The sequence below is a fragment of the Biomphalaria glabrata genome, chromosome 10 (genome assembly GCF_947242115.1).
Source record: "Biomphalaria glabrata chromosome 10, xgBioGlab47.1, whole genome shotgun sequence".
Classification (NCBI taxonomy): domain Eukaryota; kingdom Metazoa; phylum Mollusca; class Gastropoda; family Planorbidae; genus Biomphalaria; species Biomphalaria glabrata.
Window position 1 is genome coordinate 18,147,575 of NC_074720.1, and position 18,862 is coordinate 18,166,436.

Sequence of the window (18,862 nt, forward strand, 5' to 3'; positions counted from 1 at the left end):
AGCATTCAACTTTGATGGACTTGGTCGGCATTATCTGCTGGTGCTCCATAAGGAAATGTTTCCAATTTTCAGATTCCGGAAAATGTTTTCTCTTTCAGTGCTCCAGACGACAAAATGACAGAACAATGATTACAGCAGGTACAAGACAAAAAGAGGTTGGGCAGCTCGATTTTGTTAGATTGTCCACCAGCTCTGATGGAATGCAATGTCAAATACTCCAAATTTAGATCCAAGAGAGGTGACAGAACGCCTTAAACTTGACGCGATTCTTTAATCCTTGCACATTGCAAAATATTCTCTGCCTCTTCAAGAAACCTCCTCTGAGTGTAATGGAAATCTGAAATGCGCAATTGAAGTTTGGCTCATGCTATAAAACGTTCACATCAGGGACCTATATATAGGTCTGTGGTTCACATCTTAACAAAAGATGAGTAGCCCATTTCAAAGTGTTCGCACTCCAAGTGAAAGCTAAAAAAGAAAAAAAAAAAAGCGCAACAAATTCATGACGCTACACTGGCAACGTTGTGTCTCGGAGTCTGGCCTTCAAGAGGCCATATTGGTTTGCATTTCGAGGCCAATATGGGACAGAAATAAGCTATTTCCTGTTTAAGGTAGGAATATTCAATGGGATTCTAGAAGCATTTATTGAACAAAATGTTTACTCATTTACTGACTAAAAATATTTATTACAAGGATTTATCTAGATCTAGGCCTACTCTAGATTATTCCGGTCTAATCTATAAATCTTATCTTCTTATCTTATTAGATCTATATGATACAGACGTTACTTCAAAAAAAAGAAGATGATTACGTCCTACGCGTCATTCATTTAATCATGCATATTAATAAACCAATGACATAAATCTAATTCTAAAAGTAAAAGTCTAAAGAGTTCTACAATCTAGTCCAGTATAGATTAAGTAAGATAGCTAAATAGTAGATCTTCTATCGGTGACCGGTCATTTCATCCCCGGTCACTTCATCCCCAGTCACTTCATCCCGGGTCATTTCATCCTTGGTCACTTCATCCCCGGTCATTTCATCCCCAATTACATTTTTTTTCTTATTCTTTGTTTAATTGTGGTGTTTACGATTTGACTTTAAGCCCTCATTTCATCTATCTTATATTTAAATAGGATTATGCATAGCGCTTACATTGGTTGTGGGGGTGTAATGTTACAATATTATCCTGCGCATGACTTAATGATCAAAGGCCAAGATGTGGTGGAAGTTGTGGAAATCTTTTGAGAGATGAGAACGATTAAAATAATTATGACCATGCCGCTGATAATTTATCATCAAAGGCCAAGGTGTGGTGGAACTAGTGGAAATCATTTAAGAGATAGAACTATTAGAATGCTTATGATCATGCCGCTGATAACTCCTGACGACCTTCTTTCAGTTTATTTTATTTTTCAATCGCTCTTTCTTGAAAATGGGCGCGTCATTTTTAGTCTTGCAATAAAGTTTTATTTTTTTCTAATAAAGGCTGACTTCACCCATCCTCAGTATATCATGTCGCCTATATAAGTTCTGCTTTTATTTCTTTTAAACATTACTCTACGAAATTGTGCTATAGGCAAAGAGAATTGCAAAACATTGTTAAGTAATATGAATCGATGGATCGTCTTCAATAGCCTATTTATCTTATCTCACCTGTCTTTATTTACATGACCTCTATATTTATACATGTTAAATGTTTGTAGTTTTAATGGCATTTAATTTTATTCTTAGTAGGCGCGGTGGCTAAGCGGTAAAGCGTTTGGCTTCTGTACCGAGGGCCCGTGTGTTAATATTAGAAGATATTACGTCATTGTTTGTTGTTTATGTTTTATGCGAAAGCAAAGAATCAGACGGAAATAAAAAGTTAGTTATATATGTCTACCTTGATAAAGACAGTCTCGTTATTATCATTATTAATTAGTAACGTCTACAGTAATTTATTATTAATCTGTGACAACAGAACAGGGCCCGGGTTCGAATCCTGGTGAAGGCTGGGATTTTTAATTCCGGGATCTTGGGCGCCTCTGAGCCCACCCAGCTTTAATGGGTACCTGACATTAGTTGAGGAAAAGTAAAGGCGGTTCGTCGTTGTGCTGGCCACGTGACACCCTCGTAAAACCGTGGACCACTGAAACAGATGAACTTTACATCTACCCCTAAAGGGGAACTTTTTTTTTCATAATTTTATTCTTATCTAATGTGTCACACTTTTTGTCGTGTAAATAGAAATGAATATATTAAATAATTGCTTATTTCATGATTTCTACAATGACTATTTGTAAGATGATCAGATGATGAAAAGAACAGGGGATGAAATGACCTGGGGATGAAATGACCAGGGGATGAAATGACCAGGGGATGAAATGACCAGGGGACGAAATGACCAGGGGATGAAATGACCGGGGATGAAATGATCAGATGACGAAAAGAATAGGGGATGAAATGACCAGGGGATGAAATGACCAGGGGATGAAATGACCGGGGATGAAATGACCAGGGGATGAAATGACCAGGGGACGAAATGACCAGGGGATGAAATGATCGGGGATGAAATGATCGGGGATGAAATGACTGGGAATGAAATGACCGGGAACCCTTCTATCTAATCTAGATCTAGATCCCCACTTCCAATCTAGATAGTCTAGTATCAATATAACAGAGAGAGGACGTTTTCGTACGGTTACCAAACGTCAGGCAAAAGGAGGACATCTCCTCTATTGGGCAGGTATTGGCCCAAAGTCGAAAGTGTGACAAAGTTCGACTCTCATTTTGTTGTTTGAACCCACAAAAGGAAGCCTTTGGGTGAATTAATCGTGTGGCCCCAAATGAAATAGAAAAAAAAAACAATTAAGACCGAATGTGACGCCAAATGAAATAGAAAAAAAAAACAATTAAGACCGAATGTGGCCCCAAATGAAATAGAAAAAAAAAACAATTAAGACCGAATGTGGCCCCAAATGAAATAGAAAAACAAATAATTAAGACTGAAAAATACGCATTGAATTATTAATAGTCCTGTACCTAGATCTATTGTAGATCTATATATCTAACTCAACAAATAGGTTCAATTCATAGAGCTCCGATAGCACTAATAGGCCTACGTGCGCTTCATGGACGTTTCATGATCACCAGATTAGAAATAACGTTTCGACATTTCACCAAAAGGAAGAAACAATCCTGACAATGGTCATCTAACATATGTAGTCTAGCAAGTAGATCTAGATCTAAACATTCGCGAATAAATTCATAGTAGAGAATTAGAGCTGGCTAGTAAACATAGAGCCATCGAGTTCTGCTATGACTATGTTTGAGATTTGATGTTTCGCAAATTTGTTTTTCTCGAAAATAATTTTCGTTTCAGTGGTATGCGAGGCCACTACCAATCGGAGGCCCTAGGCGGCAGCCTAGTTTGCTTATGCCTAAACCGGTCCACCCCACAGTCATTCATAAATTGTCATGTAGGCCTAGATCTAGATTATATCTAGACCTAGAATCTAGAGAGTCTGCCTATGAAAATAAGTGATGGATGTGAACAATGTAGCTCTAGATCAAGATTATATCTAGACCTAGAATCTAGAGAATCTGCCTACGAAAATAAGTGATGGATATGAACAATGTAGATCTGGATCTAAAGTTGTTTGACCAGAGCTGCAACCAGAGCTTCACGAGATCTTTGGATTTTTTATTTTTTTACTTCGCTTATACCAACTTACTCCGTCTGTCTGTCTGTCTGGTCAAATCCCCCACTTCCCATTCTCGGATCAGATTGAAACTTTGCACGATTATTCATTTTTGATGACAACACATAAATCAAGTGGTCCTTGATGGACTGCGGGCACGACATGGCCTAAAGTGTGCCGATGTGCCTAAAATCAAAAGCAAAGCAAACATAAATCAACCAAAAAAAAAAAAATTAAGGACATTGCGAAAACTTTTTTTTTAAAAAAAAGGGGTTTTGAAAATGCAGCACGGAAACCTTCTCCCAGATTATTGATTGCATGAGTCAGTTGAAATAATTCATGAAATTTCACTCATCCTAGCTCGTGTTAGCTCATTTTAGCCCATGTTAGCTTCAATGTTGAACACTACAAAAGTTGATTTTTAATTTCAACGTTTTGCAGTTTTTGATTGTACTATATCTTGACAGTTTTAGACATTAAATTGTAGGCCTAGTTTTTAAAGGGGTTTTTTTTTTTTGGTTGCTCATTTTTAAGGCTCTTTCCTTCTTTGGCCACCCTACCCCTACTTTTTTTCATCTGGCTATTGGGGCGGCTGACCCAAGTCCAACTCTTAAAGGTGAGCCCTGAGGTCGTCCGCATAAAACCTAATAATTTGTTCAATGCATGTCCTATTGAATTCACTTTTATAAGCTGGAACTGTTGCTATTTGGATTTAGAGTAGGCCCTACATTTATTCTAGACATATGTTTAAATCTAAATAGGTCTAAGTGTGCTTGAGTAATGAGCAGATTATGAACAACAAGAAAACGACTTTCAGATAGACCTAAAGCTAAATACAAATGAGCAAGTGTTGAAACAAGAAATAGACATATAAGACCTCCATAAATCTCTAGAGAGTCAGTTGCAAGCATTATGTAGTCAACTACAATTAAACAAAATGATTAATCTAGTACTGCCATTACGTATGTAATATCACTAGTATGTAGACACCATTCAGATATACCTAGCATTGCTAATTCGAGCGTAATTTTAAGTATTAACACATGGCGGCCGGATACGGCCTCAAACACAGTATAGAATATTATCATCTATCCATATCTACGTGATTATTTTGATTATTTTCTTGCCTGCGCAGATCAAAATGGCAGTGATCAAAACGCCGGATACTAAAACTTCTGGAGATATCGGTGTGATCGTACTTCAAGCAAAGAATGAAAGTACAGACCTCCCATCTTCTCCGGCACCCAGTTATACAGGTTCCCAGGTGGCCAGTTTATTTGTTTTTTTAACATTTATATATATATATATATATATATATGTATATAGATATAGTCTAAATATAAATTCTACATCAGAACCTAGAATAGTTCAGAGAGAAGGGAGGAAATTGTGGTATATTCACATTTCAGAGTTACTGCCCTTATGCCTACATTTTCCGCTTTTGTGGATTCATCGAGTTTACCTTTGAAGTTTTGAATGCCATTTCGTTTTTTTTTTTCTAATTTTACACCCAAATATTTTAACACAACTGTGTGAAAATTGTTGATACCATGTTGATATAATATAGAATCAGATCTACTCAACTTAATAATACAGATCAGCATACATTTGAAGTTTTAATTGTATGTCTATAAAAGAAAAACATTATGTCCTACAGTCCTACACATATCTACATGTCCTGCATTGCCCCTGTATTGTTCTCTCGCTTGGTTCACAAGCGACATTGTAACTCTGGTGGTCTTACCAATGTTATTTCAGAGTGTTCACATTTGATGTTCTACTTACCATGACGAAATTACAAAGACGGTGTTTTGAATGTTTTTAAAGTAGAAACAAGCTTGTGCAATGTATTATATAAGAATTTCTACCCAACTGTGTATTGTAAACTTAGACTTAAATCCATGCCGTTCGGAGCATTCGGCGGCAAGCTGTCTCCATAATAGTCGGTCTCCAGAAATATCTGCGGCCTTTGCGAGATGTTGTCCACTGCATCGGGCGTTGGACTTCCTGTCAGGTTTTGGTCAACGCGACCATAGGCAATTGGCCGCCCTTGCCATTTCTATAGCAAATGAGGTTTTACAGGGTGAGTCACTATGTCTCCCCCCCCCCCAAACACACACATACTTTTCACATCCGGCTTGAGACTAACAACTAACAAGATAATAAATGTACAAAAACTATTGGGAGTGGGGAGACACTGTTGTTATACATTCTACAAAGAAATTATTATCCTACAATAAATTCTTGGTAACGAACTTTTTTGTATTCATAAATACAATAAATGTCTGAAACGTGAATCGTTATTTAGTCGGACAAAAAATATGTAGACTAACTGTGACATTTAAAATATAGAATGACACATAGACTAGCAGTGACATTTAAAATATAGAATGACACATAGACTAGCAGTGACATTTAAAATATAGAATGACATATAGACTAGCAGTGACATTTAAAATATAGAATGACACATAGACTAGCAGTGACATTTAAAATATAGAATGACACATAGACTAGCAGTGACATTTAAAATATAGAATGACACATAGACTAGCAGTGACATTTAAAATATAGAATGACACCTAGATTAGCAGTGACATTTCAAAAAAAGGAGGACACACATAGAGTGTTATAGAAGAAATGCCTGCAAATTGTACTCCAGAAAGATGCATGAGAACAAGGCTCCAGAAAATAAATAATTGAGACATTGATAGCGGAGCCTTTGTTCAATTATTGCTTGATGGAAGCAGGGAATGATACTGTTGTAACTGTTGTGTTGCTACTTCAGAACACTGCGAACTAGAACTAGTCATTTCCCCGTCCTGTTGTTTCGTGCAAGCATTGCTTCGGTTGGCGTGCCATTTAGTTGTGACTTGAGTTTTCTAAAAGAAGTCAGTTTAGAACAATGGTGATAGTTGTGACTGTATATCCATTTTGGTTTCGTTGGTCCACAGGGGAGCCACTCGCTGCTGTTACCTGCTTGTGGTCACGTGACCAAGGAGGAGGCTAGAACAAAGAAAAGAAAAGCGATCTTACTTGATGCCAATATCCTACGACAGCAGAGGTTTAAAAATATCCTATGGTTGCTTCTGTTCTCTTCACTGTTCGCCCTGGCCGTCTGTGTGGTGATTACCCTAGCCAATAGCTTCCAGGATGGCTTCTTTTTTAAAGGTTTTACCATTTTGACGTAAAAAACTATTTTCATCAAAAACTTATTTTCAGTTGTTACTGTCAAACAAAAATAGATTAAATCTACTGTTTACAAAAAGCTTAGATCAACTCATTAGGTCTGTCTGGTCAAAAGTTTTAATAGGATTTTTGTTTTCTCCCATTTCCCATTCTCGAACACAAGTTTGCACAATTATTCATTGAGACTGACAAGACATAAATCAATAAAAAAAAATTAGCTTATTAAGTATTGGTGCTTAATTATTTTGTTTGTTATCAAAATAAGGGGAATAAATGCTACTTAATGTGATGTGAATGTATATATGAATTTAATCCCATTATTACGTTTGTGACAGGTCTTTTCACCCATTACCCATTCTTGGATCAAGTTGAAATTTTGCATTATTATTCATAGTGGATGACAATACACGAATCAATACAAAAATTACCCAATTAGTTGATTGATTAGTACTAATTAATTAAATATGTTTTATATAGGAGAAAGGGAGGTAAACACTGCCACAACTGGCAGTAATTAGCGGTTCTTTCCATTACATACGCCTTTTTTTTTTAATGTAATCTTTCTCTATTGCTTGTTTGTGTTCATTTTGCGTAGAACAAACTCGCATTGATTTCCAAATGTACAGATTTATGCCCGTGTCAGCTCAGAGGTGTTGGATAAATGCAAGACTATAAGATTTGCTCCATTGACTAGTAGATTAGAGCTTAGGTCTCTGCTCGAATGCAGGGAATAACAGCCATTGCAATTGAACACCAGAAACTAATGTGTCAACAATTCAAAGGGCAATCACCCTATCAGACACACGATCAGATCCTGGGGGGACTAAATGAAATGAGGAATTCCACACACACAATTACTGAAGTATTTTATATAAAGCATCAGGGCAGAAATATATATAACATTCATGACATTTTATTGTCCAAAATAGTTACCGTGTAGTGTTTAATGTATCCCAGGCTCTGGTATTTTTTATTTTCTTTTACCAATCCATTTGGTTGAAACCAGGTATGTCCGATGGAGTGATTTGCACGCCATTTGGAACGTGTGAGGCAAAACGTGCAGAGGACAATAATTCTCCAATAACGCACATTCAGGTGAGCAGTGACTTGACATTTTAAAATATTCAAGTGAGCAGTGACTTGACATTTTAAAACATTCAGGTGAGCAGTGACTTGACATTTTAAAACATTCAGGTGAGCAGTGACTTGACATTTTAAAACATTCAGGTGAGCAGTGACTTGACATTTTAAAACATTCAGGTGAGCAGTGACTTGACATTTTAAAACATTCAGGTGAGCAGTGACTTGACATTTTAAAACATTCAGGTGAGCAGTGACTTGACATTTTAAAACATTCAGGTGAGCAGTGACTTGACATTTTAAAACATTCAGGTGAGCAGTGACTTGACATTTTAAAATATTCAGGTGAGCAGTGACTTGACATTTTAAAACATTCAGGTGAGCAGTGACTTGACGTTTTAAAATATTCAGGTGAGCAGTGACTTGACATTTTAAAATATTAAGGAAAATAATTCTCCAATAACGCACATTCAGGTGAGCAGTGACTTGACATTTTAAAATATTCAGGTGAGCAGTGACTTGACATTTTAAAATATTAAGGAAAATAATTCTCCAATAACGCACATTCAGGTGAGCAGTGACTTGACATTTTAAAACATTCAGGTGAGCAGTGACTTGACATTTTAAAATATTAAGGAAAATAATTCTCCAATAACGCACAGTCAGGTGAGCAGTGACTTGACATTTTAAAACATTCAGGTAAGCAGTGACTTGACATTTTAAAATATTAAGGAAAATAATTCTCCAATAACGCACATTCAGGTGAGCAGTGACTTGACATTTTAAAATACTTAGGTAAATAATTCTCCAATAACGCACATTCAGGTGAGCAATGACTTGACATTTTAAAATATTAAGGAAAATAATTCTCCAATAACGCACATTCAGGTGAGCAATGACTTGACATTTTAAAATATTAAGGAAAATATTTCTCCAATAACGCACATTCAGGTGAGCAGTGACTTGACATTTTAAAATATTTAGGTAAATAATTCTCCAATAACGCACATTCAGGTGAGCAATGACTTGACATTTTAAAATATTAAGGAAAATAATTCTCCAATAACGCACATTCAGGTGAGCAGTGACTTGACATTTTAAAATATTAAGGAAAATAATTCTCCAATAACGCACATTCAGGTGAGCAATGACTTGACATTTTAAAATATTCAGGTGAGCAGTGACTTGACATTTTAAAATATTCAGGTGAGCAGTGACTTGACATTTTAAAATATTAAGGAAAATAATTCTCCAATAACGCACATTCAGGTGAGCAGTGACTTGAAATTTTAAAATATTAAGGAAAATAATTATCTTATAACGCACATTCAGGTGAGCAGTGACTTGACATTTTAAAATATTTAAAAAAAAAAAGAAACTTGAATGTGAAATGTTTAGGGCGAGTTAGCTGAAACAATCGACGAGACTTGAAAACACTTTCAAACATTTTCAAACGTAATTTTATGTTTTACTTTTCGTCCTTCTATAAAGCATCCAACCATCCCAGTGGCGCTGAAGTATTTCTTGTATTCAGATCTCTCTTCGGCTTAGCGACTGTCGTTGTTGTAGATCTACCTCTACTATATGTCCTCTTGTGTTTCAGGCATAGAGGTCTATGTCGTTTGTCCATCAAGAATAGTTCATAGGACTGGCTTGTTAGTTTCGGGCTAGGTTATTTTGATCCCTCCGCTTCCTGCAAGGCAACAGGCTTGATTTTGGTCAACTCCGGGTATATTTTTTCTCCGGTACCCACCATAAATGCTGGGTATTTCTTTATCTTGCACCTGGGGAGGAGCTCGATGGGAGATCAAAAACTTTACACGAGTTATATTAGGTATGGTTTCCACATAAGTAGGCTAGTACGTAAGTCTAACATGATCAAACATGGTAAGAGTTTTAACATTGAACCATTTATTAAATGACATTTGTGTGAATCGTTTGTTGGGGAAACGTGTTTCAAATAAAACATCAACGTTGGCAGGCATGTGATATTAACTATTAAGTGAAGAAACTCTGCCAATTAAGAAATAATAAAAAAAAAACGAGTAGATAAAGATCAATAGTAAAATATAGTCAACCAACTTTACAAACATCTGCATTAAGAGAACAATTTCACAGAACAGTTACAACATTGAGTTCTTGACTTACTCTTTAGCATTGAACTAATTTATGGAAATGTGACTTTTAAAAAATTTTACTTTTCCCCTTCAGAATCCAGATTTTCATGCCGGATACACGCAGCAACAGTGTATTCACCAAAGAGCCTTATGGGAAGGTGGATCTTACAACTCTGAGATTATCCATGACCTCAAGTAATAATTTTTTTTTTTTTTGCTCTACAAATTAATTAGTTTGTAAGAATAGTCTGCCCCTTCTTTGAACTTAAAATATTCTAGTCTCGAGTTTATAGATTGGGCTTACATGTATATGTGTGTGTGCGTGCGTGCGTATGTGTGTACTACATAGGCCTATCATGACCTATATACAAAATGAGGTGACCGGGTTAGACGTAGCTAAGCGGCGGGTGACAACTATTCACTCACAGCTATGAATATCGAGTGAAAGTGGGAGTGGAAATATTATATTTTCTACTTTTTTTTTAGGTAAAATACTTTTTAAACAAACATCAACAAAGGTATTGAATGAATATTAAAAGCAACACTTTTTTTTCTATTCTTGAATTCAAATGTAGGCCCATACAAATAACAGTAACTTGTCGACCGGCGGCGTAGCATACGCCGCTATTTTGCAGGGCCGGCCTTAGGCCACTGCAACCTATGCGTCCGCAGTGTGCCCCGCACTTTCATAGGACCCGCGCTAATTCTAGGTGTGTAAATTAGTAAATTAAACCTTTTTATAACTCATAACAGATTTCCCGCGGCCTCCTGTCGATTTACCAGGAGCTCCTGGAAATCTCCTGAAATTGCATAATATACGAAAAAGTCCTGGAAATATCCGGAAATTATTAAAATCTTAAGAAAACTCATACAAATCTCCTGAAATATATAGACAAAAATTGTCATTTTGGGTTGTCATTCAATATGGAAAACGCCTATCCTACGCGCGATAAAAAAAAAACAACAACTATGCAATACCCCGTAATTGTGGAATCTAGTGAAAGAAGCTTCTCACGCCTCAGACTAATGAAGAATTACTAGAGGTCAACAATTCTCGTAGATAGATTGAAACATTTGGTAATTCTTGCTATTGAGTGTGATCTATGTAGGAAACAGAATTCAAATATGATTACCTGAGCTGCCATTCCAATAATTGTGTCTATTTGAGCAACTGATCAATAACTTTTACCTACTGCTATGAATAAGAGACAGAAAAGAAAAACAAATAATTGGGAGGAGGGGGGTGCTACTTAATTGTTTAAAAAGGTCTAACCTGCTCTCCATGTTTCCTCCACAGGACTAAATGGTCAGCCTTGGTGGACCACAACGAACAAAGATGTTTGTTGTTTGAAATTCATTTGGACGCTATCGTCGGCTGTCCTCAAGAGTACCCATGGTTCTTAGACATGAGAGTGGGCATCCCAGTGTGCCGAACTATCCTGGACAGAATAGCACCCATACGTCGCGTCATGCGACACATCCTTGATGATGATGTTCAAAACTTGACTTACGTCGGCTACATCACGTCAAGGAAGTGCAGCAGGTATAAAACAGCTGTAGTGGACAAAGTCATTGTCCAGTATTTCGACATCAACAACAATCGGATCGCAAGAAGGTCAGTGGAGCATATTTTAAGCAAAGAACAGATGTTTCAAAACGCCGTGGAAGAAAAAAATCAAGCAGATAATGGACAACAGATTGTAAGAGCAACTAGAGCTGCAGAGCAGAAGAGTAACTCTAAAGACATTGCTGGACTAAGGAATACACAAGCTGAAATGAATCGATCCGAAGAAGAATTTCTCAACAGATTCTTAGCCAGCCTTGAAAAAAAACTCTCATTTACAGAGAGTAACCATGTTTCTAGGATCAACAGTGAGAATGAAAGGGGAAAGGTTTGGGGCCAAAGAAGAAAGCGAAATTGGGAAGCAAGGAAAATGAAAGATAAAAGTAGAACTAAGCACTTCAAGAGTTTCGGGCATCGTTCGAATGTAACTCGGGGCAATGCTGATTCACTGAATGAACGTAAACACGAGAATCAGGCAAAAAGCAATGCCGATGAAAGCAAAATAATGAAGTTACCACGTACTAGAAGAGAAACATTAACAGATAAGATCGCCCACACAGAGACATTCAGAGATCCAAGTCATCAAGAGAATGCAGAGAGGTCTGACATAAAACACCTTCTCACAGACTCGAGACACCAAGAGAATGCAGAGAAGTCTGACATAAAACACGTTCTCGCAGACTCGAGACACCAAAAGAATGCAGAGAAGTCTTACATAAAGCACCTTCTCACAGACTCGAGACACCAAGAGAATGTAGAGAAGTCTGACGTAAAACACCTTCGCACTGGCTTGAGACACCAAGAGAATGCAGAGAAGTCTGACGTAAAACACCTTCGCACTGGCTTGAGACACCACTCCTTCAAGGACTTTGCTTACGGCACGATGAATCCCGAGGCCCATGGTCACTGGGAGCTGGTAGTGTCTAGTATCAACGAGGATGGCAAAGCTTTGTTTAGTGAGAAGTTTAAGACCATCCCAGAGAGCTTGGAGAGCGTGAACCAGTACGTGAAACCACTGTTACGAGATGTCATGAACGTTATTCAATCTGTTGTCAAGAGTGACCTGGTCAACAAACCCACACATTGATTTTCTTAGTATCTGATCATATTTTCATATTGAATGTTATAAGTAATAATGAATGCGCTTTCTGTAACAAGAATGTAGGTTAGACACATATGAAGTAAATGACTAGATAAACGTCCTATTTGTATGGTGGAGTCAACTATTATACAGAAGAGTGTGTTTAGTGCACCATTCGGCACATAGCAAAAAAAAAAAAAAAGAACATTTACATCTGTTTAACATATTGTGAAATGAAAATATTCATGTCTGTGTTAAATAGACAACTAATTGCTTGCATTAAAAACTATAGTTTCTTGTGCCCTATTGATTGAGTCATGAATGTGATTTATAATTGAAACGAATGAAAGGTAAATTTTCACTAAAGCTAAAGTTCAAACCCTTTTTTAACCCATGTTGTCTTAGGTAGGACAGGGCCAGCATTAGGTCATTGAAGGCCAAAGGCAGAGTGAATTAGATAACCCCTACTGAAACAGAAAAATAAACGTCACAAAGACAGTTTGTGTGGAAACACAAACTCAAAATCGGCCCCCCGAAGTGGTCCACTCATGAAGGTAAAAAGGCAGGTTTCAACATTATCAGAAAGAATATCAGAATGAAATTCCATCTAAAGCAAATAACAGGAGAAAGAGCATTTGAAAAATAAAATAAAGTGAAAAATGGTCGTCAGGAGTTATCAGCGGCATAAGTATTCTAACCGTTCTCATATCTTAAATGATTTTCACTACTTCCACCACACCTTGGTCTTTGATCATTACATCATGCGCAGGGTAATATTATATCCCCTACCTCCAATAGAAGCGCTATAGCTAATTACACACCCAGATTTACAATACATTATAAGATTTCTCATTAAGAATGTAAAGTGGAATGTGGAAACACTATAAACGCATTAATAACATAAAATAATATAAAATAAAATATCAAAAATCATTCCACATAATCCTATTTATATATTAGATGAAATGAGGGCTTAAAAACCTTAACAGCACTATGAAACAATGAATAAGAAAAAATATTTAATTGGGGGTGAAGTGACCGGGGATGAAATGACCGGTCACCACATATCTATTATATAAAGCAGAATGTTTAGCGTATGTATGTATGAATGTATGTCCCCGTATAGAAATCAAAACCTCTTGATCAATCTTGATGAAACTTGGCAGAAATGTTCCTTGGGTACCAACTTAGACCGTAGTGTATGTATTGTAACCCTAAAACAAACTTAAGACCCTCAAAAAAAAAAAGAAAAAAAGACCAACTCTATTACAGCTATAGTATTTTAAGGATCTAGGCCATGTTTACAATGTTGACATGAGAAAAGATCGAAAGGATTTAGATCTAGATCTAATTTTAAGAACTAAACTTTGCACTTATAGTGTTGTTGTTTTTTGACACATGAAAATACAAAATATAGTCTATCGATTTCATTATTTAATAAAATTAACCTTCAAATTGTGTTTCAAAAGCATTTTTACATTAATTCGTTATTTATATCTGCGAATTTAGATATCCCGATGCACACTCTTTCAATAGACATTACCGAATGGTTACACATTAAGACATCTCTCTACTGAGTCTATTCCTAAGTCTAAAACTTTTATTGAACTCTAAGATGATAAAACTTCTTTTCGCAAAGATAGTTTTATGCTTTAACACATGAACATACTAATTATAGTCCATTCATTTCATATTTTAATCAAATTAACATTCAAATTTGTTTTTCTAAAGCATTTTTAATACATTCGTTCGCTGTTCGCTAAAGCTGCGTAGCCGTGTTGAGATAGGCCCATATTCATTCATGAAAAAAGGGCAAGCATGCGCAGAGCAAAGCCTTCACGCAGCACAGAATGAGCTCTATAAAAGCCAATTTTTAACTCTAGATTAGTCTACCTCAAGATCTACTTTATACTTTGACACATGAACATACAAAATGAAGTCTATTCATTTCAAATTTTAATCAAATATTATATATGTAGACCTACAAGCAAATGTTTTAATTTGAAAAAATGGATAAAGTAGATTAGCTATTTTGATTTGATGGCTTCATTCATACTATTTTTACAATTACACATTCGCTTTATTTATTACATTATTATTTCGTTTAAATGTTTTAAAAACACTCGGTGACTATATCGACAGTAATACGCAAATAAAGACCCGCGGGTCGCGGGTAAAATATGTCTAGTATATATGTCACGGATGAATGTGTGTATGTATGTATAATCTATTTTTACAATCTGCGCGAATGACCGGAAGTGTGTTGTTTGTTAGAGAGAGACCAGCGTGTGTGATATGCAGTAAAGCTGATTAAAGTTTATATGTTTGATCTAGTGGTTTAATTGTTTTATTTCGTTAACTAGAACTGAACCAGGGACACCTAGACGTATCGATACCTAAGTGTGAGCTAGCGTTCCCAGAGCTTTTTTTTAATATATTTTATTTTTATAGGTTAGTGTCAGATTTTATAATTGTACTTCCGCATATTTATATAGGTTAGTGCTGGATAGTATAAAAGTGATGTACTACATGCTGTCTGAAAACAGTTGAATGTACATTTGACCAGTGGTCAGTACCATATCTGTCTGTGTGACAGCTGAAGATCTTTGTGGTCTGTCGTCTAATTATTGTATTATTCTGTACCTGGGACGGCCTGCTATTATTGCTGCTTTTAGCTGCTGCAATTACACTGCTGAATGTAACTGCTGTTTTAAACTGCTTTCAGCTGCTGCCATTACACTGCTGCTTTTAGCTGCTGCTATTCAGAATCACTCTGCTGTAGATCTAGATTTATTTTGTTTCTGTACTAGATCTAGTTTAGTATTGCCTTAGTCAAGGCTTAGTGGCATAGTTATAGTAAATAGTTATAGTCTGTTTCTGTTCTTAGTGAATACTAATAGTAAGGTACTAAGGCTAAGATGATCTTGTTTTGGTTTTAGTTATGAGTTGTTTGTAGTAGTAGGATATTGTAGATCTAGACTAGTTTATTGTAGTGAGTTTGTGTAGATCTAGGTCTAGGGTAGTAGTTGTAGTGATTTAGTTAGCTAGTTGGTTTGGTTAGTTTGTTAGTGTTTGTAGTGGTGTAGATTTAGAGGGTTTTAGTTAGTTGATGGGTTCAGTAGTAGTGGTTAGTCAAGTTAGTGTATATATTATATTTTATTATTGATTCATTTATTTTTATGTAAATAAAGTTTCGTTTTGTTTATTTATCCTTAACTAAAGTTTCGTTTTCTTGCTTTCATTTAGTTTAGGTTAGTATAGTTATTATGTCTGGTTACTTAGGCGACTCTAGCCCCTTGGTCACCATACCGAGGTGCACAGATTGAGCCCACCCAGTAGCGCTAACATCTGCCTACTGTTAAATCATTTAATGTTGAGCAGAGAATAGGTCTCTCCCACTCGCGCCTGCCTGACCTGCTCACATAAGGTAGATTCTATATAATTATAAATACAATAGAAAAGCTGTGACAATATATATATATATATATATATATATATATATATATATATATATATATATTTATTTATTTATTTATTTATTTATAATTAGGGTTGTGTTTGGACAAAATCGTCCTCCCCCCTTTAATAATCCTGGACCCGCTAGTGTTTACAGGTTTACAGTCTAGAAATCTATTTAAAAATTTAAGTAAGAAAACATAGAAACATAGAAATATATTGTAATATCTGTAGGGAGGCAACTCAACGAGATATGGATGTTTATTTACACGGGGACATCACATACACATTGGACATCTGCCTTGAGCACAGCCTCTTCATATCGGCTCACTTGAACGGAAATCGTTCTCTTCTCATAATGTCAACATCCTTTTCTGTCTACTTTCTGGTCGTGCGCCCCTTCTGTACTATCTTGGACCGCGGTGTGTGCATGGCGGGCTTAGAACATTGGTCCCTTCCTAGCACTTTTCGTCCCGAAAAGAAACAGTGCAGTAGAGGTTGGACAGCTCAGGTGGAGGTCGATCTGTGTGAGTCACAGACGGCAGGGAGCGTGAATCCCACGAAGTCATCCGCCCTGTTTTCCTCCGGTGCCGTTTTCTCTTTCTCCAGTTGATCAGGCTGTTCTTGAGACGATGACGTGGACGTTTGATACACAAAGAGATAGTGTCGAGCATTGTTTTCGTCAACACAGCCGCTGATCGAGCACGCTGTTTCAGCAGACCCTCCCGACAGACGCCTCTCAAGGGAGCTGCAGGTTCGCCAGGTTCATATGCAGCCACGTTGCAAACAAAGTCCTATGCGCCGCAGTCATCACCAGCTAACAGTCTCACAACCAGGAGATAAGTCTCTTCGAGTTCAAGTTGCAGAGGTCTTCCTCTTGACAGCTCAGATTTCGCCTGGATTGATGGACATTTGTCTATGCCAATCCGGCGATTAGGGTTTATTACTATAGTAAGATTAAGCTACCCAGTCTAAGGACAAATATTCGCATCATAGAGTCTATATTCATAATTGTAAAAATAAAATCTACCATATATGCACCAAAAAAAAATATTTGTCAAGAAAATTTGTTTGCGATCCTACGCATGAGTTTTGATGTGATATTTGATATTTTTGGGGTTTTTGGCACATTGTTTAGTAGTAGGATATTGTAGATCTAGACTAGTTTATTGTAGTGAGTTTGTGTAGATCTAGGTCTAGGGTAGTAGTTGTAGTGATTTAGTTAGATAGTTGGTTTGGTTAGTTTGTTAGTGTTTGTAGTGGTGTAGATTTAGAGGGTTTTAGTTAGTTGATGGGTTCAGTAGTAGTGGTTAGTCAAGTTAGTGTATATATTATATTTTATTATTGATTCATTTATTTTTATGTAAATAAAGTTTCGTTTTGTTTATTTATCCTTAACTAAAGTTTCGTTATCTTGCTTTCATTTAGTTTAGGTTAGTATAGTTATTACTGTTTGGCGTCCAAACAGTTTTTTTTTCAAACTTAGAGCTCGAAGAGCCTTCGGCTCAGCTCTTGGACATCAACAAGGGAGGTAACGAGATATATTCTCCCGAAACTATTCTAAGGGACTTAATTTTTAAAACCTCAAAGGAAAATCTAGTATTCTTCTATAATGCTTTTCAATTAAATAACATTTATATTTTTAGATGGATATAAATGTATATATTTATATAATAATTATAGTCGAATATAAAAAAGAAATATATTTATCAACATATTATCTGTCAAGGTTTTTTTAAATCAACATTTAAGCAAAGCTTAGATTTGTTACGTTAAATTTTCAAAGACTACCCCTGAATCGCACCATTACTTCATACTTACCTGGCACAGGAGATACAGTGATCAATAAGGCTGTTCTCCCAGGTCGAGGCTTATCCATTGCACTTCGGGTGGGCTGAACCCTGCGATCACCCCAAATGTGGGTGACTCGGGTGCGTAATTTTTGCGTATGGGGGACTGCGTTCGCGCTATCCCCTAATAAAACACTAAATATTCAATTAGATTACGGCTATCATTTCTTATGTTTGATCTAATCAAACAATGTTATGCAAAATTCCCAAATTCCTACGGATTTAACTAAATGCACATTTTGAAATGTTTAAAATTCTAAAATGGAATTACTAAAGGAGACATTGGAAAAAAAAAAGGGCTGTCAGTTGTTTGCCGTGTTGTATATTGAGAAAAAATTCATTACAAACGAAATTTAAAAAACAAAGCTCATATTAAGTGTATCAATTAGATTGGCTCAATCATGTAATTAATTTGGAACAGATCTAGACTAACAATAATCTGTTTAATTTGTTGTTTTTTTTTAATTTGTTTTTGTTTAACGCAATTTTAAACTTTTAGCCTTCTAATATGCTATGATCCTATCACTTGTCTGGACCAGTTAGGGGTATGGGGAGAAAGACCGGAGTCATCTCGGAGATCGCTTTTAAAATGTATTTAAAAAAAAAAGGGAATGACCTGTATTTGAACTTTGATTTCCCTTGTTTGAGATTCCAAAGAAAATTTTTTTTTTATAAAGGAATTCCAAACAAAAATTATTACTAATAGTCAATTTTTTAAATTCATAATTGTCAGATAAAAGAAATAATTGTGTATAATTTCAGCTTGATCAGAGATTGGGTGTTGGAGAAATAATGTGTACAAATTTTAGGCCAGACCAGATAGGGTTGATATAAGCTTTGTA

General features: G+C 36.1%; 1 protein-coding gene and 1 non-coding gene across 2 annotated transcripts; both read left to right on the forward strand.

Moving 5' to 3' along the window:
- Positions 1 to 458: 458 nt before the first annotated feature.
- LOC106052100 (uncharacterized) lies at positions 459 to 13,020 on the forward strand. The gene is made up of 6 exons (XM_056043869.1): positions 459 to 611; positions 4,819 to 4,947; positions 6,638 to 6,854; positions 7,879 to 7,967; positions 10,164 to 10,264; positions 11,367 to 13,020. The coding sequence occupies exons 2-6, from the start codon at positions 4,825 to 4,827 to the stop codon at positions 12,718 to 12,720; spliced, it is 1,884 nt and encodes a 627-aa protein (XP_055899844.1). The 5' UTR covers positions 459 to 611; positions 4,819 to 4,824; the 3' UTR covers positions 12,721 to 13,020.
- A 4,963-nt stretch (positions 13,021 to 17,983) lies between these two features.
- LOC129928871 (U1 spliceosomal RNA) lies at positions 17,984 to 18,147 on the forward strand. The gene has a single exon (XR_008780402.1). It is a non-coding gene; the product is annotated as a U1 spliceosomal RNA (small nuclear RNA).
- Positions 18,148 to 18,862: the final 715 nt, after the last annotated feature.

What these genes read in the sequence shown, in the direction of transcription:
- LOC106052100 (XM_056043869.1), top strand. Translation starts at nt 4,825, where the DNA reads ATGGCAGTGATCAAAACGCCGGATACTAAAACTTCTGGAGATATCGGT. An exon ending in GGATGGCTTCTTTTTTAAAG is followed by an intron (nt 6,855 to 7,878) that starts GTTTTACCATTT and finishes GGTTGAAACCAG; the next exon opens with GTATGTCCGATGGAGTGATT. An exon ending in CTCCAATAACGCACATTCAG is followed by an intron (nt 7,968 to 10,163) that starts GTGAGCAGTGAC and finishes TTTCCCCTTCAG; the next exon opens with AATCCAGATTTTCATGCCGG.